The sequence below is a fragment of the Bos mutus genome, chromosome 5 (genome assembly GCF_027580195.1).
Source record: "Bos mutus isolate GX-2022 chromosome 5, NWIPB_WYAK_1.1, whole genome shotgun sequence".
NCBI classification, from domain to species: Eukaryota; Metazoa; Chordata; class Mammalia; order Artiodactyla; family Bovidae; genus Bos; species Bos mutus.
Genome location: NC_091621.1, coordinates 15,163,733 through 15,191,722, shown reverse-complemented (window position 1 = coordinate 15,191,722; position 27,990 = coordinate 15,163,733). Strand labels below are relative to the sequence as shown.

At 44.5% G+C, this 27,990-nt stretch overlaps 1 protein-coding gene across 4 annotated transcripts; it reads left to right on the top strand.

Annotated features, from left to right (window-relative positions):
• The first annotated feature begins 6 nt into the window (after window positions 1-6).
• RNF41 (ring finger protein 41) lies at window positions 7-27,879 on the top strand. Of its 4 annotated transcripts, none has more exons than XM_070370386.1 (8): window positions 7-181; window positions 732-827; window positions 2,710-2,894; window positions 19,565-19,677; window positions 23,240-23,511; window positions 24,209-24,344; window positions 24,714-24,817; window positions 25,568-27,879. In XM_070370386.1, the coding sequence occupies exons 4-8, from the start codon at window positions 19,588-19,590 to the stop codon at window positions 25,917-25,919; spliced, it is 954 nt and encodes a 317-aa protein (XP_070226487.1). In that variant the 5' UTR covers window positions 7-181; window positions 732-827; window positions 2,710-2,894; window positions 19,565-19,587; the 3' UTR covers window positions 25,920-27,879. The 4 variants fall into 4 exon arrangements, with proteins under 4 accessions (XP_070226487.1, XP_070226488.1, XP_070226485.1 ...); XM_070370387.1 differs by having other exon boundaries at window positions 715-827; XM_070370384.1 differs by having other exon boundaries at window positions 676-827.
• The last annotated feature ends 111 nt before the right edge of the window (window positions 27,880-27,990 follow it).

Below are 27,990 nucleotides of genomic sequence, written 5' to 3'. Positions count from 1 at the left end.
CGCCGGGTTGCGTAGCAGCGGTGGGCGGGGCAGAGGTTCCGTCCCACACGGCGGAGAGTGGTCGGAACCCTCTCGCGTCTTCTTCCCCTTCCCCTTCCCCTCCCAGAAAAGGCTGGGACCCGGCACCCGAGCTATCTCTCGGCCGCTGCGGGTACAGAGAGTCCAGACCGCTTCCAGGGCGGTGCGTACGGCGCCTGCGCGCGATCCCACTTAAAGAAGGGTGTGGGAGGGAGGGGGCGATGTCCCAGGGGGGATTGAGGCGGGGGTTCGAGATATTGGAGGTCAGGAGAAGGGATGAGAGTAGAGATGAAAAATGGAGGAAGGGAGCAGCAGTAGGGAGGAGTCCAGAGGTGATAAAGGGGCGCTGGTGGGTAGGTTGTTGGGGTGATCCATTGGAATGGGGGAGCCTTAAAAAGTGCAGGAGGGGGCCTGGGCTGGCTGGAGGACAGGGAGGAGAGGACTTGAGGGAACAGCGTGGTGTTTAAATAGGCAATGATTGACAGGCCGGGAGCGGAGGAAGGGAACATTCTGAGGGCCAGCCTGGGTAGGGGCCGCGGAACCTGAACCCCCGCCCTCGAAGCGCCATAGCTTGGCTCCTCTCCCATGCCTTGTCTTTGGCAGCCTTGTCTTCCTCCTCCATTCCTTCCCCTCTCTCCCTCCCACCCCTCTATGTAGGAATCTCACATTCCTTACATCCCTGCCCTGGGTTTGCAGCCGGTCCCTCTTCACAGGCTTCACACACCGGAAAGCCTTCTCCAAGCCAGAACGCAGAGGAAATTGAGGACTGGGAAGGAGGGAGCTGGAGAAGGAGCAGAAAGCTGAGAGGGGTGAGAGTGTTTCGCTTGAGGGACTGACAAGGCATCTTCATTCAGAAACTGACTTCGTTCCATCTAGTAGCAAATGCAGCTGTTAATGAGACCACTAAACCACTGTTCTTGGGGACTGGACTGTGATAAAGTCTAATCCCTTCCTGTACAGGTGGTTTTAGTCTGACAGTAGAGCAAGAAGCTGATATTGTTGCAGGCTGCTAGTTTTCCCCAGATAGGGATGGTAGGGAATCTGAGTGATGCAATAATGTTACTGCCCTGTGTGTCCAGCCGACTTTGTGTCTACACCTGGATAGAAAAGAAGAAACAAGCTTCTTTCAAGTATTTCCTCATGGACCCTCAGAACTCTAAATTTATTTTGCATTCTATTGCTACAAATACCTCATGGTGTTTGTACGAATAGTGGTATGAATAGCAGTATTCAGTATGCTTTCATATTTATTATGTCATTTGATTTTCCTGGATAATATGTAAGATAGATAAGTCAGTTATCATTTTCCCTGCTTGACAGGTGAAGAAACTGAAAGCTGCAGAAGGGATACATGGCTTGCTACAAGTCGTACAGCTGGTAGAGCAGGGACCAGAATCCAGGTCTCCTGACTCCAGGTGCCCCTTTGTGTTGAAAAATCCTGTTTTGTTCTGGTCAAGACAGCTGTGAGGGGGGATATTTTTTCCCAGGATGGACAACTGGTAGTCTGGAACTTGTCTCTAAGAGACTGAACATAGCACTGATTCCTGGAAGCTTTTCTTGAGGTTCGGGGTGGACGCCAGGCTGTTGGGAAATACAGTATTGTCAAAATGGAAGAAGCATTGTACACTCCTCTGTATTATGGATGGGAGAGACCTATCAACTCCCCACCACTGCCCCCAACTACCTGGCCTTCTACCTTTATCCTCTGATTAGTTTTTAAATACTGCACTAACATGTTATCGGAGAAGGCAGTGGCACCCCACTCCAGTACTCTTGCCTGGAAAATCCCATGGACGGAGGAGCCTGGTGGGCTGCAGTCCATGGGGTCGCACAGACGCAGCAACAGCAGCAGCAGCAGCAACATGTTATGGCTGCTGAGCATAATAAACTAATGAGCCCATGTACCAGACTCAGGATGAGGTGGTCTCTGTTTTATGGATAAAAATTGTCATCCTTCCTAACATAGTCCTTAATATTGATCAATGTGAAGGTGAGGAAAGGAATTTGAGTAGTTTCTGTTCTGCATCTGAAGCTTTGTCTCCCTCTACTTGGTTTCATCCTTTTAGTAATGAGAGTTTGGTCTTCCCAGTTGTCTGTCCTGGAGTAATTTCCTGATTGACTGCCTCTTCATTTTTTTAAAAAAAGCCTGATCTCTTCAGGAATATTTCCGGACTTGAAAGTAGAATTACACCTATACCAATATTCTTGAGTATCTTCTCCTTGTGAAACAGTATTTTCTGAGTGGAGAGTAGGACAGAATTCTTTTTATATGAAATAATTTATGCAAAAGCACTTTGTAAACATTAAAGCACCATACTGTGCATGTAAGGCATCATGGCTCTCTGTGTTACGTAGCCACAGATTTGGATTCTCTGGCATTCTTTGCAATTGTATGCACTGAATAAAAGAATCTTTTCTGTCTCGAACAGCTCCTCTTCCCTGCCTTGCTTCTTGTCCCTTTCTGTCCCCACCTCAGCTGTGTTTGAATCACTTGGCCCGGGTGTGTGATTCCTTAGCAGATGACCTCACTCCTTACAGAGTAGCCTGTGTACCTAACCCTGAAACCTGTAGCTCTCAGTGGAGTTGTCTTGTCCTCCTCAACCGACCGTCAGATCCAAGTCTGTCTAGTTTCACTGCCAAGTGCAGGTAGTGCTCCTGACTCACCTTTTTCTTCCTTGTTCCTATTAATAGAGTGCTCCCGATTGTGACATCACATCCATCCCCTTGGCGATGGAGCTTGTTACTAGGAAGGAAGACTCAGTCGGAGAATAGCCAACAAGATGGGTTACTGGGAGCGTCTCCTGAGTGGCACTGAGTGGAGGCATCAGGGGGTCGGAGCCTTGTGAACAGGGAACCTGCCCCCCAACACTTGGAAGGTAAAAAGCATTGATTCAGAACCCCCTTCTGGGCTTCAACCCTCTTCTCTGCTAGTCTGGATTCCTTCTGCTCTTGAAAACCTGATTCTCAAAACTCTTTTATGCATAAACTTTTCTGTGATTAACCCACGTCAGTCTGTTCTTCAATGTACACTTAAGTCTTACATGAACTATTAACTTTCACTTGTTGATAAATTGTTAAATTTTACTATTTTTGTGTGTTTTATAGCCTGCGTACTCACTCGTTGAACTCAAGCCTGCACATTTGTTTGAGGACAAGGATTGTGCTTGCTGTTTCTTTTACATGTCTTTTACATGAAGATTAGATTGGGGGTAGCCACACAAATAGTGATTGGTGCTGATGACCAAGGTGGTGGTGGAGGGTGGGGTCCTTGCTGATCTTTGAGGCCTGGGAGAGCTCACTCGAGGTGTTAGAGTTGTTTTTGAAGGATTGTGTGTCCTCTGGATGCTTATTTATTTATTTATTTTTAAAAAATATTTATTTATTTGGGTGCACCGAATCTTAGTTGCAGTATGTGGGATCTAGTCCCCAGACCAGGTATTGAACTCAGGGTCCCTGCATTGGGAGCATGGAGTCTTAGCCACTGGACCACCAAGGAAGTCCCCCTCTGGGTTGTCTTTCAAATTTAACCAATTAAAGTGTGTGCTGAAGAAGCCCGACTTTAAAAATCCCCTGTGCTAAATCTAGTCTGGATCACAGAATTCTGGAATTAAGTGGAACCTTAGAGACAACGAGGAAACTGAGTTCTAAGAGCTCAGTTCTGTAAGAGAGGGAATGACTTCACTCTAAGGATTCTATTGCTTAGATGAAAAAGACCACTTTCTTTCATTTAGAAAGTCAGGAGAGTTGCCTAAAGAGAGCAAGGTCAAACTTGGCTCTCATAAAGCCAGGGCACCTTTTGTAATATAATTACCCCTAATTAGCCTGTTTTTGTACTTATGTAGAACTTGTATTGTCTTGGCTGCTTCGTTTCATGTGGAGTAAAGGGAACTGAGGCCCGGAGAGGTGAAGTCAGTTGCCCAAGGTTACATACTGCTCCGTAATAGAGCTAGAGTGCCACTCAGGTTTCTAGATTGTCAACTCAGTTTTCTTTTTCCACATCTATTTGTTTATTGGGAGACAGGGAGATAAGATGAAATGTTTTAGGGACTCCCGTGAGGCACCCTTCACCAGCTACTTTCTTCACTAGGTTGAAATTCCTGGGAGTCACCTGTTTCATTACAGTGGGGCAGGTTATGGGGCCCTTTGCCTTAATGTCTGGTGACTTGTGGTAATTGGTGCTGGAGAATTCTCAGCCCTCTGTACCTGTATTGTATTCAGGGCATGGATGAGAGAGAAGGAGTAGAAGGAGGTTATAGCACACATGCTTGGATTTTACCAGTATGTTTTTGCCAAGCATTGGTGACAGCATACCCAGTTACTCTAAAATGGGAATGGTCGCACTAACGTTTGTGCATGTGAATGTGCATGGTTTGCACATCGGTACATGGGTTCAAGAAACCCTGAATAAGGGAGGGTAAATGTTCAGGCTGTTTTAGAAACAATCCGTTTTGAATTCCTAGCTCTCTCTGGGAGTAGACCAGTGAAAACAATCGCAACAGTAAGTTACAAGGGTGTAGGGAGTGGCCTAGTAAAGTTCTCAAGTTTTTATTTATTTATTTGAAATTAATTAAGTAGTTTACTTATTATTTTTGGCTGCACCGCGTCTTCGTTCCTGTACGTGGGCTGTCTCCAGTTGTGGGAAGTGGGGCTACTCTAGTTGTGGTGCACAGGCTTCTCCTTGCAGTGGCTTCTCTTGTTGCGGAGCACAGGCTTTGGCCCATGGGCTCAGTGGTTGTCGCATACAAGCTTAGTTGCGCTGAGGCCTGTGGAATTTTCCTGGACCAGGGATCATCAAACCTGTGTCCCCTGCATTACAAGGAGGATTCTCGACCATTGGACCACCAGGGAAGTCGTCACATTTTTATAATAATGCTGACCAGAAAAGTAGAGACATCCCAGTGTAACAGTGAGGAAGTACAGCCTCATAATTACCTGCTTTGGTTCTGGCCTGCTGGGAATGCAGTTTTCAGTTTGGGTTCAGAATGTTCAAATTGGGTAAGTTGGCAGAACTCCTATAAGCCTGAAGGGACACTTCAGTGCTAATTTAGTTCAACTCCCCAACTTACATGAAACCTTCCAAGGCCTTTTCCTGTTCTACAGCTCAACGAGGAGATCTAGGAAACTGTGCTTCCAGTGGCTGTGGTCACTGGCTGTGATTCTTGTGGTCTCTGTGGTTTCAGTTTTATTAAGGCTTCTGTCACTAGGGCAGTAAGCAATTGAGTTCTTGTGAGGCACCCCCCATGAAATGAGAACCTACCCCTGTGATAGTCCCACAGTAATATTGAGAGTCCTAGAGAGAGAAGGACTAGTCACAGAGTCTAGCCTATCAGCTTGACTGTCTACCCAGGGGCCAGGCGAGACAGGGCAAGGAGCTGGCTTCCAAGGCTGTGTATAACCACTTCCTTCAGCATGTTTCCCATAGACGACACATCGGAAATACCCTAGTCAGAACGAAATCTAAATTTCCCCTTAATTCTTAAGGTCACACTTCTGAAAGAATAGAGTTAGAGGAAGGTGGATAAAACAGGAGCATCTCCAAGCAGATAAAGTGGAGGTTTTGATTCAGAAAGAACAAGGCCCAGCATCTTTGCAGAGTTCTGTAAACCTTGACTTTATGGTGGGAACCTTGTAACTCCTAAGCCTGGCTGGTGGCTTCTTACACCCTCTGACCATCCCTGTACCAACTGAGGCAAGTTCTCTGCTGTTTCTTTTGGGGATGTGGGATCCCATGAGACCCCACTAAGATCAGTTTTCAGAATTTGTAGTCTTCCTTAAGATAGCATTTTATTTTAAATATTTATTTGGCTGTACCAGGTCTCAGTTGTGGCATCCATAATCTTCTAGTTGATCTTTAGTTGTGGCCTGTGAGATCTAGTTCCCCGACCAGGAATCGAACACAGGTCCCCTGCATTGGGAGCATGAAGTCTTAGCCACTGGACCACCAGGGAAGTCCCAGGACTGTTTTGAAATTAAAACACAAGTGAAGCATACTACAGACTCTCATCCTGCTTTGAACATTTCGCCATAGCAACAAGAGAGAGAAGGGTATTGTTTTCATTTTTGCCCCTTGCTCTAAGGTAACTGATTTTTTAACAATTAAGTCGCAGAAATATATTCTGTAGATCAAAATTATAATCTCAGTAGATTTTTAAAATGTGTACACAATATATTACACTTAAAAAAAGAAGTTTTTATATAAATGGGACCACCACTATATGTACTGTTTTTGCAGCTTGCATTTTTCAGTTTGAGAGGCAGTTTAACATAGCAGTTAAAGGCTTGAGCCCTGGGGCCAGTCTGCCTGGTTTGGGATCTGGCTCCACCACCTGTTAGCTGTGCGATTTTGGGAAAGCTTTTTTTTTTTTTAATGTTTATGTATTTATTTGGCTGTGCTGTGTCGTAGTTGTGGCACACAGGATCTTTTATTAATAGTTGCGGCATGCAAACTCTTAGTTTTACCATGGTGATCTAGTTTTCTGACCAGGGATCGAACCCCAGCCCACTGCATTGGGAGCAGGAGGTCTTAGCCACTGGACCACCAGAGAGGTCCCTAGAGAAGCTTTTTAACCTTTGTGCATCTCTTTCCCATCTGTAAAAGGTCATGCTGACCTCACAGAGTAACTCATAGTTATTGTAAAAATCAGTTGAGTTAATATGCCAGAAATGCTTAGAATTGTGCCTACGACGTAGAAATACTTAATAAATAATGATTTAATTATTATTTGGTTGTATAAGTAAAACATCATTGTAAAAAAAGAGGAGGAAAAAACTAATAAAGCAAAACTCTGAGTGAAATTAAAAGTACTAATAACATGCAGAATATAGTCAATATCTTATAACTCTAAATGGAGTAGAACCTTCAGAAATTGTGAATCACTGTATTGTACACGTGTCACTTATACTGAACACCAACTATACTTCAATTTAAAAAGTATGGAGGGAAAAAAGTAAAAGTACTAAATGTCTGTACTTAGGGGCAGCTTCTCATGTGCTTTTAGATGCTCTCCAGCATAAGTGTGGACACACATAAAATTTTTTAATGAAAATGGCACTGTAGAATATATGCTATGAATAAATGTTATTTTACTTATATAAATAATGAATAAATTTGAATAACCTAAATAAACAAATATTAATAAAAATATCTAAGTCATATTAATGCTACATTGTATCCCATTTTAAGGATGTAAGGAATTCTACTGGATGTTTGTGTCACTTCTGATTTTTTTGTACTATTATAAACAATACTTAGATAAACAACCTGGTATATTGTTTTGCTCACTTGTGTAATTATTTCCTTAGGCTAAGTTATTGAAATTAGGATTGCTAGATGAAAAGTATATATTATTTTAGGATATTGACTGACTCTTTTGTTATGATTCACCTTGATTAACTTTTTCTTGCAAGAGAACATTTTTTCCAGACCTTGCTATAGTATACAGCATGTTATATATGTGTGTTGTATATGTTACATGATATAAATGACACATATAGTATATGTGACATTGAGTGTTTTGGACATGTTTTTTCATTTAACCTTAATACTTTCACAGTTCAGGATAACTAATAAAAGTATTTCTTTATGTGACTATTGAGTACACACACACAGAAAATCTTTTTCAAAGATTCAAAGGGATAACTGAGGAAATTAAAAATTTCCCCCATTCCTGTTCCTTAATGACCCTTCTTCAGCAGCAGCCACTATTGGCCATTTCTGGAGAGTTTCGTGTATATGAAAGCATATTCATATGCATTCATAATACATATGCACACATATGTATTATATTTTGCCCTTATTTTGGCACATTTCCATATACTATTATATACCTTAGTTTTTTTGTCTTAGCAGTATATCTTGGAAGACTTCATACCTGATACATTTTAAGGCAGTAATAATTTTTTTTCCTCTGATTAATATAGTAGCTATTATAGAGAAACCAGATTACGCTTTGTTTATTTAATTGAGGTAGATATTGTTAGAAGCTTCTCTGGTGGCTCAGATGGTGAAGAATCCGCCTGCAATGCAGGAGATCTGGGTTCGACCTCTGGGTCAGGAAGATAGATCCCCTGGAGAAAGAAATGGCTATCCACTCTAGTATTCTTACCTAGAGAATTCCCTGGACAGAGGAGCTTGGTGGGCCATAGTCCATGGGGTTGCAAAGAGTTGGACACGACTGAGCAACTAACACTTTCACTTCATTTTCAAATATTGTAAAGTCAGGGGTTCAACAGCTGAATTATGGGTGTTGGGTGATATTTCTGCTATCATGTAGAGGCTGTCTCAGGTAGCACCTAGCCATTATTCAGAATAGCACAAACCAGTGTCAGGTTGCATTAACTGAAGTGGAGAGGAAATGCGATAATAGTTCCATTGTGTCCTTAGAGGTCGTCCGCAGGTAAAGCTCCCAATACCTGTTTTAGAAGGACATAGGTACTCTAGATGCTGTGGGAGAGTTGAGTCTAGGCGAGATACTCCTTTTCTGTGCTCCTGCTGCTCTCTATCTTGACCTTTCCCAGGACTGTCTAAGCTCAGAGTGACTGACTCTTGGATACCATGGAGAGGATTCCAGCCCTGGCGTGTTAAACCAGATGGTCTCTTATGGTCCATTCCAACTCTAAAGGCAAAAATAAGACTGTCTTAACCAGGTCAATGGGGAAAACTGTGTTTCAACAGATCTATATTCAAGTTTGTGTCCTACTTTTTAAATCTATTATTGGGTTGGCCAAAAGTTTGAGTTTTTCCATAAGATATTACAAAAAAACCTGAACAAACTTTTTGGCCAACCCAATATATTATGTTATTGTATGTTCCTCAGAAGCATCATTTAAAATACATATCCTCAGGCTTCCCTGGTGGTCCAGTGGTTAAGAATCTGCCTGCCAGTGCAGGGGACATGTGTTTGATCTGCTGAAGCTGAAGCTCTGATACTTTGGCCACCTTATGCAAAGAGCTGACTCATTGGAAAAGACCCTGATGCTGGAGCTGACTCTTTGGAAAAGACCCTGATGCTGGAGCTGATTCATTGGAAAAGAGCCTGATGCTGGGAAGATTGAAGGCAGAAGATTGAGGAGAAGGGGACGACAGAGGATGTGATGGTTGAATGGCATCACCAATTCAACGGACATGAGTGTGAGCAAGCTCTGGGAGATGGTGAAGGGCAGGGAAGCCTGGTGTGGGTCGCAGAGTCAGACACGACTGAGTGACTGAACAATAGCAGCTGGGAAGATCCCGAAGACCCTGAGGCTACTCCTGAGCCAGGGCTCCAGAGCCCACAAGGTGCAACCACGGAAGCCCTCGTGCCTAGAGACTGCTCTGCAACAAGAGAAGCCACCACAGTGAGAAGCCTGTGCTCTGAAACCAAGAGTAGCCCACACTCAGTGCAGCTAGAGAAAGCCTGTGCACAGCAGCAAAGACCCAGCACAGCCAACAATAAACAAATAGATGTTTAAAAAAAAAAATAGATGTGCTAGATATGCTCTTCCATCAGGTTGGCTTATATTACCATAAGTAAGTGTAGCTATACTTTACTGTTCACTTAAATGAATGTGATTATCTGATTTTTAAAAGTTCATTAGTGTGATTTTTGAAAACCTGTCTGGACCTCTTTCAGTACCATTCTTCTTTCCTGCTTTTTTTTAAAGCCTTAATTAAAAAAAAAAAATTTATTTATTTGGCTGCACTTGGTCTTCATTGCTGCACTCAGGCTTTCTCTGATTGCAGTGAGTGAAGACAAGTGTTCATTGCATTGCACGGACCTCTCATTGCAATGGCTTGTCTCAGAACACAGGCTCTAGGGCATTTGGGCTTTAGTAGTTACGGGGCACTGGCTTAGTTGCCTCACGGCATGTGGGAGCTTCTCACGGGAATCAAACCTGTGTCCCCTGCATTGTCAGGCGATTCCTAACCACTGGACCACCAGGGAAGTCTGTCTGCTTTCCTGCTTTAAAGGTGTCCCTCTTCCTATTTAACATATTTCCTGGTTTCCATCCTACCTTTCCCTCAGTGACCAGATTCTCATCTTTACTTTTCCTTCTTCACTAGAGCTTTCCTTTTGGTACATACACATCCTCAAACCTTCCTTAGCATAAGGAAAAAGCACCCCTACCCAAGCCCCTTCCTCAGCCTCCTGTGCTCCTCTCTCCTTTCTTCCTTGGGAATCAGGCTTTTGACAATTTTCTTCAGTCCCCATCTCTCTGTCTCACCTGCTCACTGTGAGCCACTGCAGTCTGGCTCCCACTCTCAATGCTGCGTTGGCCACAGTGCCACCCAGCGCCATGCAGCCCCCCTCTGCTGTGGGCGTCCACAGTCCCATGTCTTGGCAGTTTCTACTTTTTTTAGTCCAACTTGTGTTTGCAGTTTTTGACACTTCTTTTTCCTCTAAACATTCCACTTCCTTAATTTGTGTGTGTGTGGTAAAAACACGTAACACAAAATTTCCATCTTCACTATTTTTGAGCATACAATATAGTTCAATAATGTAAGCATATTCACATTGTTGTGAAACAGACCTCTGGAACATTCTCATCTTGCAAAACGGAAACTCTACTCATGAAACAAGAATTCCTCTTTCCTTCCTCCTCACCACACCCCCAACTCCCTTAACTTCTGTGACTCTCTTCTCTCCAGGATTTTCTTTTATCTGGGGCCAATCTGTCTCAATCTCTCTCTTTTTTTTTTCAGGCTCCTTCCCTGCCCCCCTTTTAAATGTCATTATTAAAGTATTTTCACACACTGTTGGTGGTGTTGTAAATTGAAAGGGCCTTTCCAGAGTATGGTATGGAAGTGTCTAGAAAACAAACAGCAAGCCCACCATTCAGCCCAGCAATTCCAGCTCTCGGTATCTGTCCTAGGAGAGAGATTTGTTCTCGTGCTCCAAAAAAATCATGTTACAGGGGTATTAATTGCAACATGATTTGTTTCAGGGGAAAAATTGGCAATCAGGCAAACCTCAGTCCTGAAGGGAATGACAAAACACATTGTAATCAAGGCTTAGACTGGTGGCTTGAAAATTCTCAACCACTAGAATATAAACTGCCTGGGAGCAAGGCTTCCTTCAAACATGATTCTATGGGACTTCTCTGGTCCAGTGGTTCAGACTCTGAGCTTCCACTGCAGGAGGCATGGGTTGATCCCTGGTTGGGGAAATTAAGATTCTGCATGCTGTACAGTGTGGGCAAAAAAAAAAAAAAAATATATATATATATATATGTATAGCAAAGGAGGGCAGGGCAATTGAAAGAAGGAGTGTTCACCAAGCAATGGATGGCGAGAGGAAGGTGGGAAGAGTGGCTTTATTCTTTTAAAATGAACATAAAGTCATATATACTACTTGTGAAAAAAGGAAAACTGAAAAATAAAGCAAAAAATCAGTGCTCCCTAGTGTTCCATAGACTCAGAACCATCCTCATTGTCTGGTTTCATTCTGTGTACTTTCCCTTGTGGCCTTTCAAAACCCATCAGCTATTACCTTCAGGATTTCTGCTTGGAATCTGAAACTCTACACGTCCAAGACTAGGATCATTATTACTTTTTACCCCATCCTGATCTTTTTCAAAGTTTCTTATTTTGGTAAATAAGAATTCACCACTAATTATCCAAGGCAGAAACAAAAGAGTAATCTTTTTATTACTTCCTGAACTAATATAAATTCCCTTTTTTAAAATTTTTGTTTATTCATTTTATTATTGTTATTTTTGGCTACACCATGCAGCTTGCAGGATCCTAGTTCTCCGAAGTGGAAGCGTGGGAAAGTCCCAACAACCACTGGCCTGCTTGATTCCTGATTCCTTCTCTTAAATGCCTTGGTTTGAACCTTTATACTTTTTTTAATCTTAATTTTTACAGTAAACTCCTACAAAGATCTTACTGTCTCTAATATTCCCTATCCCCTATATTTTTTGCATGGCTGCCAGAATCTGCCAGTCTAAAATAGAAAGCTGATCATGTCAATTTCTTAAAGTTCCTTCAGGTGTACACACACTTAAGAATCTCCCTCACAACATTCTTACTTACATAGGAAAAAGTAATAACTCTTAGAGTAGAAAAACCTGACAGATAGCACTTAACCAAAGGGTCAAAGCTGGTACCACCAGGAACAGTACAGATCAACATTATGTGCTCCTGATATGATGCATTGAGAACACAGTGCTAGTTTGTGGTATTTTTGCCTAAAATGAAACCTGAATTTACTTACTTATTTTTAATATTTATCTATTTATTTGGCTGTGCCAGGTCTTAGTTGCAGTATGCAGAATCTTCAGTTGTGGCATTCAGAGTCTTAGTTGCTGCATCTGGGATCTAGTTCCCTGATCATGGATAGAACCTGGGCCCCCTGAATTAGGAGCTTGGAATCTTAGCCATTGGACTGCCAAAGAAGTCCCAAAACCTGAATTTAATCATGAGGAAACATCAGACAAATGAGAGACATTCTCATATAACTGGTGTGTCTTCTTATTTAGTCATTGGCTGTGCTGGGCTTTCTCTGGTTGCAGTGGTTGGGGGCTGCTTTCCAATTGCGGTGTGTGGGCTTTGTCACTGTGGTGGCTTCTCTTGTCGTGGAGCACAGGCTTTTGGCATGTGGGCTCCAGTAGTTGCAGCACGCAGGCTCAGTAGTTGTGGCACATGGGCCTAGTTGCTCTGTGGCATGTGGGGTCTTTCTGACCAGGGGATTGGACCCGTGTCCCCTGCATTGGCAGATGGGTTCTTACGCACTGTACCACCAGGGAGGTCCAGTGCGTATTCTTAAAAAAATGTCAAATTTATAAAAAACGAAAAGGATTTAGTAACTTTTTCAGTCATAGGATTAAAGAAGTTTGACAACTCAGTGCATAATATAATTCAACATAATCTTGAATGTTCTTTTGCTCAAGTAGATTATTGGGACAACTGGCAAAACTGGAAAAATGGTTTGTAAATATAATATTACATCAATGTTAATTTCCTGATTTTTATAATTTTACTATCAATATAAAAAATGTTCTTTTTAGGAAATACAGTACACAGTATTTATTTAGGGTTAAAAGCATCAAGTCTACAGTTTACTTTTAAAAGTTCAAAAAATTTTGATATATATATATAAATGTGGTTAAAAATATGCAGTTATAAATGTGGTTAAATGTAAACATTTAAGGAGTCTGGATATATGGGATCTTTGGAAGTCTGAAATTGTCAAAGTAAAAAAAACCTGTAAATTTATGCCAACAAAAATCCTTCAGGCACTCCCATAACTTTCAGGTTTATTCTAACCCTACTATAGTATCCTAGGGTCTTCATTACTCTTAATTTAAACCATCCCTCTTTAAGCTTCTAATGCTATATGCTGTCTCTTTGCTGTTGTTTGAACCAGGATTCTTTTGGTTGGAAGATACAGAAGCCCAACTCAAAGTAGCTTAAATAAAAAGAGGATACACAGGGTGTCTCACAGAAACCAAAGTTAGGAAGACAGCTGGATCTTGGGAACACACCTGCACTCTGATCTCAGGACTTGCTGCTCTCTTCCAGGCCTTTCTCACTGTGTTCATCTCAGTCTTTTCTTTCCCTCTGTAGATTTGTCTTCTTCAGTGAACATGGCACACAGAGAAAGAGCAACTCATCTTGCTTGATGCCAAATTCAAATTCTCAGAGATACGATATGTTGGCCCTGATTGGGTTGCATGCTCACCCTTGGCCCAGTCAGGTGCAGCCTAGGGTAAGGTCTCTGTACTAGTGGGGCAGCTTCTCTGGGAGCCATGTGGATGAGAGAGAGGGAGTAGAATTCCTGGAGCCAACAATGCCATGGTGTGCACTACAGCTGTCAGTAATGAAGGGCCATAGAACAGGGACCCTGCACTGCTCTCTCTCGGCTCTCTCACCACCATCCTCATTGTTCAGTGAGTCACAATAAGGAGAATCACAAGGGGCCTTTGTTCTGGGTTTTACATTTCACTTTATGATGTCTTGAATATCACCTTTCATGTACTCACTCTGATCCATTACTGTTGATAGATTATTCAAAAGAATGTTGACATAGGAACAGAAGGTCAGAGGTCTGAGGAGAGACAAATATATGGCTATCCCCACTTTTTTTTTAAACTTTTTATTTATATTTAGCGTACTCTTGAGAGTCCCTTGGACTGCAAGGAGATCCAACCAGTCCATTCTGAAGGAGATCAGCCCTGGGATTTCTTTGGAAGGAATGATGCTAAAGCTGAAACTCCAGTACTTTGGCCACCTCATGGGAAGAGTTGACTCATCGGAAAAGACTCTGATGCTGGGAGGGATTGGGGGCAGGAGGAGAAGGGGATGACAGAGGATGAGATGGCTGGATGGCATCACCGACTCGATGGACATGAGTTTGGGTGAACTCCGGGAGTTGGTGATGGACAGGGAGGCCTGGCGTGCTGTGATTCATGGGGTCGCAAAGATTCGGACACGACTGAGCGACTGATCTGAACTGAACTGATAGTTGATTAATGATGTTGTGATAGTTTCAGGTGCACAGCAAAGGTACTCAGTCACATGTATACATGTATCCAATCTCCCGCAAAACTCCCCTCCCATCCAGCCTGCCATATAACATTGAGCAGTGTTTCCTGTGCTATACAGGTCCTTATTGGTTATCCTTCTTAAATATAGCAGTATGTACATGTTGATTCCAAACTCCCTAGCTTTCCCTTCCTTCCATTGTTTCCCCTGACAACCGTAAGTTCGTTCTTTAAGTCTGTGAGTCTATTTCTGTTTTGTAAATAAGTTCATTTGTATCATTTCTTTTTAGATTCCACATATAAGGAATAGTCACGTGGTATTTCTTCCTCTCTGACTTCACTCAGTATGACAGTCTCTAGTTCACCCATGTTGCTGCAAATGGCATTGTTTCCCTTTTTATGGCTGAGTAATATTCCATTGAATACATGTATCACATCTTCTTTACCTATTCCTCTGTCAGTGGGTATTTAGGTTGCTTCCATGGGTCGGCTATTGTAAACAGTGCTGCAGTGAACATTGAGGTGCATGTATCCTTTCGGACCATGTTTTTCTCTGGGTATATGCCCAGGAGTGGGACTGCAGGGTCATATAGTAGCTCTGTTTTTAGTGGAATTTTTTTAATACTCTTCTTTAAAAACTTTTATTTATTTACTTACTTTTGGCTGTGCTAGGTCTTTGTTGCTGTGAGAGCTTTTCTCTAGTTGCATCGAGCAGGGGCTACTGTCCAGTTGAGGTGCCAGGCTTCTCCTTGCAGTGGTTTCTCTCGTTGCAAAACATGGGCTCCAGGGGCACAAGCTTCAGTAGTTTTGGTGCGTGGGCTCAGTGGTTGCAGCTCACAGGCTTTAGAGCGCAGGCTCAGTAGTTGTGGCACATGGGCTTATTTGCTCTAGGGCATGTGGGATCTTCCTGGATCAGGGATCAAACCCGTGTCTCCTGCATAGGCAAGGCAGGTGTATTCTTTACCACTGAGCCACCGTGGAAGCCCTATTTTTAGTTTTTAAGGAGCCTTTATATACTGTTCTCCACAGTGGCTGTACCAATTTACCTTCCCACCAACAGTGTGGGAGGGTTCCCTTCTCTCCATGGATATCCCCGTCTTAGAGGAAGATAGCCAGACCAAGGTAGTTTAGAGTGACAATTTCAGAGGCATTGTTAGTATATAGATCCTAGAAGTGGAGGAACAGGAATGCAGAGAAATGGTGGTGATAGAGGTCAGTGTAATTGTACCAATGTCATGGGGTATCATTGTTCCTATATAAAATGGGTAAAGGAAGCTGAGTGGTTCCAAAGTGAGCCTTGTGATTTATCTCCATTAGCCTACTATATTAGTTAGGATCTTGTCTGATTAAAGAGACAAAAACCCAGCTCAAACCAGCCTACACATAATAGGGAATTTACTGGCTCATGTAACTTATGTTCAGAAAGTGACTGTGGCTTCAAACATGGCTGAATCTAGGCCCTCAAATGATTTCATTTAATTTTATTTCTCAGCTCTGCTTTCTTTATTGTGGTGTCATTTTTGTTTTTTTGGCTGAGCTCTGTAGCATGTGGGATTTTAGTTTCACAACCAGGGATTGAACCTGTGCCCCCTGCAGTGGAAGTGCAGAGCCCTAACCACTGGACCACCAGGAAATTCCCAATTATGGTGTCATTCTATAAGTAGGCTCTCCTCATTAATGGCAGGGCTGGTCACTGACCACTCTGAGTTGTACATCCTACCAGCTATACAAACTCCTTGAGAGTCCCAGGCATTTCTTTTATTGTCCTGGGTTGGGTCACATGTCCATTAGGAACCAGGATATGATTCCTAAAGGAAACCTGTGATGCTGTTTACAGAAAATGGGATGGTAGCTAGGCAGAAATACATGTCCACTATACTCTGTTTGCTGGGAAGCTCCTAGTTAAAGCAACATTAAGTCACACCAATATTTTATGTTTTGTTAAGAACTGTAGCTTGGTATTAAATTGGATGTAACTTACGAGTTCCTACTCTCAAGGAATTTTTAATCAAGTAGTAGAAATTAAATGTGTACGTAAATAGGGAATTAAACTACCACACAGTTGCACTCATCTCACACGCTAGCAAAGTAATGCTCAAAATTCTCCAGGCCAGGTGTCAACAGTATGTGAACCGTGAACTTCCAGATGTTCAAGCTGGATTTAGAAAAGGCAGAGGAACCAGAGATCAAATTGCCAACATCCGTTGGATCATCGAAAAAGCAAGAGAGTTCCAGAAAAACATCTACTTCTGCTTTCTTGACTATGCCAAAGCCTTTGACTGTGTGGATCACATCACAACAAACTGGAAAATTCTTAAAGAGATGGGAATACCAGACCGCTTGACCTGCCTCCTGAGAAATCTGTATGCAGGTCAAGAAGCAACAGTTAGGACTGGACACGGAACAAAATACTGGTTCCAAATCGGGAAAGGAGTATGTCAAGGCTGTTATATTGTCACCCTGCTTATTTAGATTATATGCAGAGTACATCATGAGAAATGCTGGACTGGATGAAGCACAAGCTGGAATCAAGATTGCCAGGAGAAGTATCAATAACCTCAGATATGCAGATGACACCACCCTTATGGCAGAAAGTGAAGAAAAACTAAAAAGCCTCCTGATGAAAGTGAAAGAGGAGAGTGAAGAAGTTGGCTTAAAGCTCAACATTCAGAAAACTAAGATCATGGCATCTGGTCCCATCACTTCATGGCAAATAGATGGGGAAACAGTGGAAACAGTGACAGACTTTATCTTTGGGGGCTCCAAAATCACTGCAGATGGTGAGTGCAGCCATGAAATTAAAAGATGCTTGCTCCTTGGAAGAAAAATTATGACCAACCTAGACAGCATATTAAAAAGCAGAGACATTACTTTGCCAGTCAAAGCTATGGTTTTTCCAGTAGTCACGTATGGATGTGAGAGTTGGACTGTGAAGAAAGCTGAGTGCCGAAGAATTGAAGCTTTTGAGCTATGGTGTTGGAGAAGACGCTTGAGAGTCCCTTGGACTGCAAGGAGATCTAACCAGTCCATCCTAAAGGAAATCAGTCCTGAATATTCATTGGACGGACTGATGTTAAAGCTGAAACTCCAATACTTTGGCCACCTGATGTGAAGAACTGACTCATTTGAAAAGACCCTAATGCTGGGAAAGATTGAAGGTGGGAGGAGAAGGGGATGACAGGATGAGATGGTTGAATGGCATCACCGACTCAATGGACATGAGTTTGAGTAAACTCTGGGAGTTGGTGATGGACAGGAAGGCCTGGCGTGCTGCAGTCCATGGGGTTGCAAAGAGTCAGACATGATTGAGTGAGTGAACTGTACTGAACTCCCTGGCCGTCCAGTGGTTAGGGCCCCTGGTGAGGAACTAAGATGCCGCATGGCACAGTCAAAAAAAAAAAAAAGATGTGTATATAAATAATGGTTACTCTTGTGTATTGAGTGCCTAGTATGTGCCAGCAAACACCATGCTAAATGTTTTTCATGCATTGTTTCTTACTTATACCCATTTCATCTATTTAAAAAGCAATTTAGGCTTAGGAAGTGTACATGGCCTACCCAAGGTCACCCAGCTAATGAGTAGTAGAACTAGGGATATAAATCCAGTCAGTCTTAACTCAATCCAGTGCTGTACTTTAGCTTGTACTTGACCTAGCAAGGCCTCTCTGTGTCCATTTCATTCCCCATCCTTTTAATTTCAATTTTTATTTATCTTTGAGCCACACAGCTTCAGGGATCTTGGTTCCCCGACCTGGGATCAAACCTGGGCCACCACAGTGAAAATGCCAAGTCCTACCACTGGATGCCAGGGAAATCCCCCATTCCACACTCTTGTAAATTGAACAGCATAATTCTAAATTTCTGAGAACTTCATGATTGATGTAGCTCATCTTTTTCAGGACATCACAGTTTGATGGGGTCTGTAGATTATCTACCCTTATATCAGGTGCCCATCCTTGCTCCAAGTAGCCCACTGGTTGGATGTCCACAGGGGAGTTTCAGTTACTGTTCAGTGACATCTTATTTGGGGCTTCCCCAGTGGCTCAGTGGTAAAGAATCTGCCTGCAATGCAGGAGACACAGTTTTGATCCCTGGGTCAGGAAGATCCCCTAGGAGAAGGAAATGGCAACCCACTCCAGTATTCTTGCCTGGGAAAAAAAATCCCATGAACTGAGGAGCCTCGTGGGCTACAGTCCATGACCTAGCAACTAAGCATGCACACACAGTCTTATTTAGGTTGGATCTTTAGGAGCCCAAGGAAGGGGTGTGGCAGCCTAGCTGCTCTTTGAGTGTTCTCTTTCTTGAACTTCCCTCCCATTACCATCACCTAAATTCAGACTCTCCCCGTTTGTCTCCTGCCTAGATGTTCTTCCTGTCTCTAATCTCAGCCCGGTTTACAGAGTGATTCTAAAAGAGAACTTTTATCATCGTTCCTTTTAAAGTCTTTCATTGGTTTCCTGTAGCCTTCAAGGTGAAGTCCCAATTCCTTATGTAAGACTCCCCATGGCCTGGCCCTTGCTTGCCCTTCCAGCCTTGTATTTTGACACTCCCTCTCTTGCACCCTTCAAATCAGCTTTTTTCTGAATCACTTATAGTTCCCTGAACTCATCATATATCTCCTCTTACTTCTGGGCCTTTAAATACACTATCTCGTATGCCTAAAACCCTAATGTCCCACCCTGCTCAGGCTCCCCCACTCTCCCCCACCCCCACCCCACCCCCCACCCCTGCAACCTAGCTAACTACTTGTTTGTTCTGCTAGTGTCCTGGAAAACTTCTCAGCCTCCCTCTCCTTTCAGCCTGGGTTAGGTATCCAAATTTATTGCCATCGTAATGCCATGTTTAACCTGAGAGCATTTATCATTTCATATTTTAAGTGTATGTTTATATAAAATCCTTTGATTCTCCCATTAGAATTAAATTTCTTGAGTCAGCTTCCCCTACTGCCCCACAAATGACTGGCATGTAGTAAGCTCTCAATAAATATTTATTGGACAAATGAATGGGTCTTGGCAGTGAGATAAAGTTGGAAATACCTGTATTCTTCTGACCTGGCCTCTCTTTCCTCTGTTGTTCCTTCCAGGACCTGGGTTTCAGTGATGAGACATGGGGTATGATGTAACCCGTTTCCAGGGGGATGTTGACGAAGACCTTATCTGTCCTATTTGCAGTGGAGTCTTGGAGGAGCCAGTCCAGGTGAGTTGGGTTGATGGCAGGTTTGGTGAGGCAACAGATAGCAGTGCAGCTAATTAGAAAACATTCATAGGAAATGGGGCCAACGGGGAAGTCACTGTTCAGGCTCCCACTCCCCACATTCCTGACACACGCAGACTAGAGGTTTGGGGCACAGGAGCGGTGGTGGCGACAAGACCCTGATTTGAAGGGTGCAAGAGAAGGAGTGTCAAAATACAAAATACAATACTCTGGAATAGGGCCTTCCAGAGTCTGTCTAGAGGCGGACACCGCAGAAGTGTAGCTCGTTCAGATTTTCTTCGGAGGTGAGGTTTTCATGCTGTAAAATGGTCAGCTATTTGTTTCTGTCCTCTTGACAATAGCTTGGTAGCTTCTTTTTCTCTTCAGGGGCTCTAACTAGGTTCCATCTTCCTTTCCATGACTGAACTTCTGGATTCTCCTAGTAAGTTCTCTCTGCCTTTTCATGACGGAGTGTCTCAGGTTATCAGCCTGCTGCTGCTAAGTCGCTTCAGTCATGTCCGACCCTGTGCGACCCCATAGACGGCAACCCACCAGGCTCCCCCGTCCCTGGGATTCTCCAGGCAAGAACACTGGAGTGGGTTGCCATTTCCTTCTCCAATGCGTGAAAGTGAAAAGTGACAGTGAAGTCACTCAGTCGTGTCCGACTCTTAGCGACCCCATGGACTGCAGCCCACCAGGCTCCTCCGTCCATGGCAAGAGTACTGGAGTGGGGTGCCATTGCCTTCTTCTATCAGCCTGAGGGCCTGCCTACTGTTTAACAGATAGGAAGTGGGGAGCTGTATGAACTGATCTAGTTTCTTCCTAGGATTTATTGGGGGGGGAAAAATTTTTAATGCAGCCATGTACTCTGGATTGTGGTATGAAAGCTGCCACCTTCACTAGGTCATTTCTTTACCAGCCTTGAGAGACCAAAGATAATTGTGTCTTCCTGGGGCAAGTATGAGGAGAAGCTCATGATTACCAGGCAAGTATAATGAACGAGGTGAATTCTTAACAGTTGTATTCATGGGACATCATTCTGTATGGTCCTTATTGCCTGTACTCTGTAAATACCAATTAATCCTCTGCCGCTCCTCTGGCTAGGTGGAGATAATTCCATGTTCCAAACCCAGACACCAGTCAATGAGGGCTTTCGGCCCTTCCCCCACTCACTGCTTATACAACTCCCTGAGGCTCCCCTTGATTCTTGGAGTTTATTCTTACTCTCCAATTGTCAGCTACCCAAAGGAACACAGATGACTGAACTGAATGAAAATCAGAATGCATTCCAGTGGCAGCAAGCCCTGGCCCTATCCTCTGCCTTTGCAGTGTGCTGCCAGGTGGCGCTAGTGGTAAAGAACCTACCTGCCAGTGCAGGAGACATAAGAGATGTAGGTTCGATCCCTGGGTCGGGAAGATCCCTTGGAAAGGGAAATGGTAACCCACTCCAGTATTCTTGCCTGGGAAATCCCATGGACGCAGAGGAGCCTGGTGGACTACAGTCCATAGGGTTGCAGAGTCAGACATGGCTGAAGCGACTTAGCACGCATGCATGCCATTAGAAGCGGATTGGCTGGGTGTGGAGCAGGCTCTCCTGGTGGTGTCAAGAGGTCATGGGGTGTGTCAGTTCCCTCTCCACCCTGGCAGGGCCTTGTCTGTTTTCTGGCACCGTCATTTGAGGTGAGTCACATGTGGAGAAATCAGTGGCAGTTAGTGACTATCTGAGACAGAACATCCTCCCCCACCCACTCAGGCTTTACCATCTGAGGAGCAAGCCAGGTTAATAGACCCATTTCCAAGGACAGAAAGCTTCTGCTAGGGCTGATCATTTCCCTACATCATTTTTTAAAAATAGATAATAAATTCATATGGTTTAGAAATCAAAACAGTAGAAAAAGATGTATGGTGAAAAGTCTTAATTCATCTTTGTCCCAGTCCACCTAATCCCCTCATCAATAGCCATTTCTATTAATTTGGTATCCTTCCAGTGTGTATGGGGGCAGATACAAGCAAGTGTGAATGTACACATATATTTGCCTACCTTTCTTACACAAAGGTAGCACCTTCTATATACTTCTGCAGGGGTGGCAGGTTTAGATAGAAAGGTCATGAAAGAGGTTCAACTGAGCTGAGATCAGAATGATAAGGGGCCAGCAAAGGGGAGCAGCAAAAGCAAGAGACAGGAATGAGCAGGGTGGGACGAGGAAGAGAGAGAAAGCCAGAAGGGCCTGAAGTCACACCATGCTGGGAGCATGGTGTGAAGAGAGGCACAGGGCCAGATCAAACAGAATTTTTAAGTCCTGGGCAGGACTTTGGATTTATTTTAGGTGTAATGGGAAACCATTGTAAAATTTTAAACAGGTGAGGAATATGATCCAGTTTGCATTTCTAAACGATCACTCCAGGTGCTGAATATAGGCTGGATTATAAAGGGGCAAGGTGGAAGTAGGAAGGCCAGTTAGAAGACATGATAATTTAGATGAGAGGTGATCGCTTGAACTGGGTTAGTGGTAGTACAGACGGAGAAAAGTGGACACACTTAGGATTTTTTTAGAGATAGGGTCTAAGATTTTAAAAAGAATCAAATATTATGTCTTTCAGTGAAAAATAAAAATGTAGTGACAGTTGGATTAATGATATTGATAATGACTTATTTTCTTATGAAGCCTTTGTATGTTACAATCTGTGAACATTTTGAAGGCAGAAACTGTCTTACCTTTTTTTAACTTAACCATGTAGCAAAATGTTTGGCTCATAAAAAGCACTCGGCGTCATTCATCCATTCATCAATATCTAGTAAGTTCCCGCTCTGTCTGTCCCATGCTGGAGGCCAGAGAATCCTCTCACTTTGCATTATCAAGGACGTAGGCTGAAATGTGATCTTTATGAAACTGAAGAGAATGTGATTCTACAAAAATCTAGACCTGTTTTGGAGCATAGGCATTGCTCCTTGGGACTCAGGGCAACACCTCAGGTTGGGCCTCATAACATAAGAACTTGGGGGAGCTCCCTGGTGGTCTAGTGGTTAAGGATTTGGCACTTTCACCATTGTGGCCCAAGTTCAATCCTTTTTGGGGAACTGAGGTCTCGCAGCCAAAAAAAATGAACTTCTGCCAGTGAGTCTCTGCCCCCCTCCCCCCAACGCATCCCTCAGGACCCATATCAGATTCTGTCCTGTCCATAAATACCTGCCCTGATTGACCTAGACTGGAAAGATCTCACCCTCCTCTGGATTTCTTTGGCCAATTATTGTCTATTTGTAATCCAGTTGGCATTTAATAATTGACCACCTTATGTCTCTCGCTCACTGTCCTGGAATGTTATTTATAGTTCTTATTGTTATATAACTTTTTACTTGTCTTATGTCACAATCCATTTGGAATCTTGAGCACAGGAAACATATCTGAAGCCTTACCCATCGTAGATCTCACCGTTGCTGTGACCCCAGGGACCTCTGGCCCTGGAAGCTGCGCAGCGGCTTGATAGGCTTTGCAGAGTTATCGTCCCCAGGCTCTTAGCTCTGGCTAATTCTTTTGTGTCCCTTCTGCCCTGCTTTCGCTTCCAGGCGCCTCACTGTGAGCATGCTTTCTGCAATGCCTGCATCACCCAGTGGTTCTCTCAGCAGCAGACGTGTCCGGTGGACCGGAGCGTTGTGACGGTCGCCCACCTGCGCCCAGTACCTCGGATCATGCGGAACATGCTGTCAAAGCTGCAGATTGCCTGCGACAACGCTGTGTTTGGCTGCAGTGCTATCGTCCGGCTTGACAACCTCATGTCTCACCTCAGTGACTGTGAGCACAACCCCAAACGGCCTGTGACCTGTGAACAGGGCTGCGGGTAAGAGTCCTGCCTTTCTTCTACCCACAGAGAGGGGCCTTCCCGTTTATACCTGTCTGTGGACCTCCCACTCCCTGCTGAAGAGGTCTCCTGTGTGCATAGGCAAGGAGTGCTCTTGGCCTCCCTGGCTCCCTGCTCTAGGATCTGTTTCGTGCTGCTTTCTGAGCTACGATCTTTGTCCTCTTGCTTTAGTAAGAGAAGGGAGACAGTGATTCAGCAATCTGTGTGATACCACTAAAGACTGATTTACTTTATTCGTCCCTTTTGTCCAGTACTGCTTCTCTTTGTCAGATTCACTGCTCTAATTTCCAGGCCTCTCATATTACCTCTGGTCCTATTTTGTCTTTCTTTGGGGTGTAAAATATTTGGTTAATTCCTGATAGCTGGGGCTTTGAATCTAGGGCTTCTCAGAAGGAATGAGTCCACAGGCAGAATCTGCAGGAGGAACGCAGAGCCACGTGGGAAATAAAACACTGTCTCGAAGAAGGAAAGAGGCCCAGAGGAAGAAGACAGCAAAGGGATATGGTGGGTGGGGGAGCTGGGGAGAAGGAAGTGAAGGCAATAAACAAGAGAATGTTAGAAATGAATGAATGTTAGTAATTTCCAGTAGAAAAAAGCCCTCTCAGCAGATACCTGCCTGTGCCCACTTATCTCATTGAACGCTCCTGTCATGTTCTTTTCCCACCCTGGGTGGCAGCCTGGAGATGCCCAAAGATGAGCTGCCAAACCACAACTGTATTAAGCACCTGCGCTCAGTGGTACAGCAGCAGCAGACACGGATTGCAGAGCTGGAAAAGACCTCAGCGGAACACAAACACCAGCTGGCGGAGCAGGTAGGGCCTGGAGAACACAGAGTGTGTGCCTATGGGTGACAGGCATGGATGTGAGCAGCGGATCTGTGCCTGTGCTTGTGAGCCTGGTCAGTGGATACTCTGCCTGTGAATAGCAGCAAATCAGACTGGAGCTCTTCTTGTTCCTCATTATCCCATCAGTGGCATTCATTTATTTACCATTTATCAAATGCCTTCCCTTGAAGGCACTTTGCTAAGAACTGAGGGTACAGCTGGGATTGATACCGTCGTATCCCTGTCTTTATGAAGCTTCCAGTCTGGTTGTTCCTCAGACCTCTCGATTTCCTTCATTTTGTCTTTCATCTATTGTCTGTCTTAACCATTATCCCTTGTTCTCCTTCTCTCCGACAGAAGCGAGACATTCAGCTGCTCAAGGCATACATGCGTGCAATTCGCAGTGTCAATCCCAACCTTCAGAACCTGGAAGAGACCATTGAGTACAATGAGATTCTAGAGTGAGTGTTATTCGGGATGTGGAATCACTCATTCCATGTCCTGGTACTGAGCCCTGAGGAGAGAAGAGCAGGGAAGTGGCAAAGTAAGAAGAGGGCTGGGCTGGGGCCGCTGCTCCTCAGATGCTGGGATGAAGAACAAGAGGCAGAGGAGAAGGGGATCACCTTCAGCCCCAGTAGAGGGTAGATGGAAGGGAAAGCTTAGCCAAGAGTTAGGTGGGTACCCACATGCACAAAACGCTGTGTTAAAATATTGTCCCTGTCTTCAGGGAGTTTACAATTCAGAGAAGAGAGTGCAAAAATCCAGGAAAGTGATCTAAAGTGTGGCAAAAACAAGTGAAGTCTAAGATCCCTTTCAGTTCTGGAGTTCTACATAGTTCATAGACTAAACTGAGTGAGTCAGTCTATACAGTGCTGCATGGGACACAGAATAGAGGAATAATTGCTTCATTCGGTATTCATTTTTGTTGAATACTTACTACTTCCCAGGCACCATGTGCTAAGTATTGGAATTTTCAGGAGAAACAACAGGAACCTTACACTTGTGGAGTTTAATCTGGTGAGGAACACGTGGTGACACTCAGATGGGACCACCTAGGGAAAGATCTGGAGTTTCTGAACCAATGATGGAAGGAAAAAAGGAGGAATTGGGTTAGGCTGAGCACAGAGCAGGCAGTTGTTACTATTAGGAGGAAAGCCAGTGCAGAGAAAGGGGCTGACCTTCACTGACCCCCTCCAACTCCCTCCACACAGGTGGGTGAACTCCCTGCAGCCTGCACGAGTGACCCGCTGGGGCGGCATGATCTCCACCCCTGACGCTGTGCTCCAGGCTGTCATCAAGCGCTCCCTGGTGGAGAGTGGCTGTCCTGCCTCTATTGTCAATGAGCTGATCGAAAACGCCCACGAGCGGAGCTGGCCCCAGGGTCTGGCCACGTTAGAGACAAGACAGATGAACCGGCGTTACTATGAGAACTACGTGGCCAAGCGCATCCCTGGCAAGCAGGCTGTTGTTGTGATGGCCTGTGAGAACCAGCACATGGGTGACGACATGGTGCAGGAACCTGGGCTCGTCATGATCTTTGCGCATGGCGTGGAAGAGATATAGGAGATCTTGATGGGCTCTCTGGAAGAGATGAAGATCTGAAGATCCAGTTATTCCAGCAGCAGGGCCCCAAGTCCTCCCCACTTTTCTTAATACCGTGGCTTACCCTGGAGCCACACGTGTCCCAGCTGTGCCACCACTGAGGGGGACCACAGAGCACTCTGCTCAGCCTTTTAGGTGGGAAACCCAGATTCCCTCCTTTTGTCTAATTTTTTCCCCCAAGATGTCTGTAAATTTTCCACCTGATTGGGAAAGTCCCCATCTCTATTTCTGTTTTCCTGCCTAGGGTCCCTGGTTCCAGATATTTTCAGAAAGCACAAAGATACTCATTTTAGATAGAGGATCAGGATGGAGTGAGGAATCTCTAACTGTTCCCCTCCTCCAAAACCTGGGACTCCAGATGAGGCAGGTCTGTTGACTCTGAACAGCATTTAGAGGGCAGCTGTGGGGAGCAGACATCCTGAAGAAATGGTAGAGTGGAACAAAAGCCTAGAAATAAATAATGAGGCCAGTAGGCCATCGCTGGTGGCCCTTAAGGGAAGACTGGACCTCGGTGCCAAGCAATACCCACCAGGCCACTTAAAGGTATGGGCTCCTGCCGGGCCTGCGGGTGTACAGTTGGGGATGCCGAATATTTTCAGATGAGCTCTCCTTTCCTACACTTTATCATGGCTAGGCAATGACAGGGTTGGGGGTGAGGGGTTAGTCTCCTGGGGTGAATGTGCTCAGCAAGAAGCAGGTTGCTGGCTTCTGCTGCAGTCGGGTGGGTGCTGCCTTTGTGGCACGGGCCATAATAGCCCCCTAGACCCCTCGCCAGCCCTGTGATTGTAACTAGTTATTTTGGTAACTTTCTTTCACTCTTTCCCTCCCACTTTTTTTTTTTTTTAAAGAAAGGCCTGATTATGGCTACCCCACTTTTCTAGCCCAGCCACGTTGTTGGCAATTTAATTTATTTACCTTTTTTTTTTTTTTTAAGAAAGGAAAAAGAAAAAAAAAGTTAACAAAACAGAAAACTTTTCTTTTGCTGTTCCTGTTGTGGGGATTTTTGGATAGGGTGGGACAGGGCTGGGGTCTTTTATATTTTTCCTTTTCAGCACAACCTTTGGCTTTAATATAGGAAGGGCCATGGGAGCCCCTGGCTGAACTGAAGCCTACCCCAAGCCTCCATAACCCGTCTAGGATGAGGCGCTTCCTCTATTCCAGTGATGGATGTGACCGTCCAGCATCACTGACTATGCCCTAGAGAACTGTGCTCCCAGCCTCACCAGGGTCTCATGGTAAAACTCTGGATTTAATTTTGAAGAAATCCTACCCGCCACCAGCCCTACCCTAACACCCAGTTTCCTTGGAGATATATAGCTGGGTTCTAAGCTTCACCAGGCAAGACGGGATGGAAATCCTGTCACTGAGTACAGGCTGTGTTGTCTCACCCATACCCGCCATGGGCTTCAGCTCCATTTCAAGCTGCCCAGGGCATTCCTTCATCCCTGGGGTGGCCAGCAGAGTAAGAGAAGGGGAGGGGTAGTGGGTGTGATTATCTTAATATGCAGGTGAGAGAGGGGCTAGAGGAAGATGGCCATAGGACAGCTTGGAGTTTTATCCCAGGCCAGCTTGCTGTGGGTCTGGTAGTTGGGTCATGGCTCCACTGGGACTGTGGGGAGGAGAGGGACACAGCTTGAAGGCGGTGAGGAACAGTCATATGTTCCAGCTCCGGGACGTTGTGCTCAGGAATTTGAAAACGCTGCTATACTTAGTCTGGTTACTACATTTCTTCCACTCCCCTCTGCCCCTGCCTGCCTTACCCAGGCCCACACCCTCCTGTTATCACCTTCAGATGGAGCCAGGAAGCTCAGTCAAGGCTTCCCTACCCTTTGCACTAGTGTCTCTGCAGGTCGCTGGTTGTGTTATACATGTGCTGTTTCATGGTATTGACTGCACTAATAATAAATCTTTTACTCAGCTCTCTCAATTCTTAATTCATATCACTCCCCTCCTGGAGGTTCTCCTCTGCTTTGGCCTTTCTCTACCTTAATACCCTGACTTCTTCCTTGCTCTGTAACCAACTCTTGTCTTT

Coding starts and splice junctions, on each gene's coding strand:
- RNF41 (XM_005903428.3), top strand. CDS start 19,588: ATGGGGTATGATGTAACCCGTTTCCAGGGGGATGTTGACGAAGACCTT. Junction 24,345..24,713: donor AACACCAGCTGGCGGAGCAG/GTAGGGCCTGGA, acceptor TCTCTCCGACAG/AAGCGAGACATTCAGCTGCT. Junction 24,818..25,567: donor GAGTACAATGAGATTCTAGA/GTGAGTGTTATT, acceptor CCCTCCACACAG/GTGGGTGAACTCCCTGCAGC.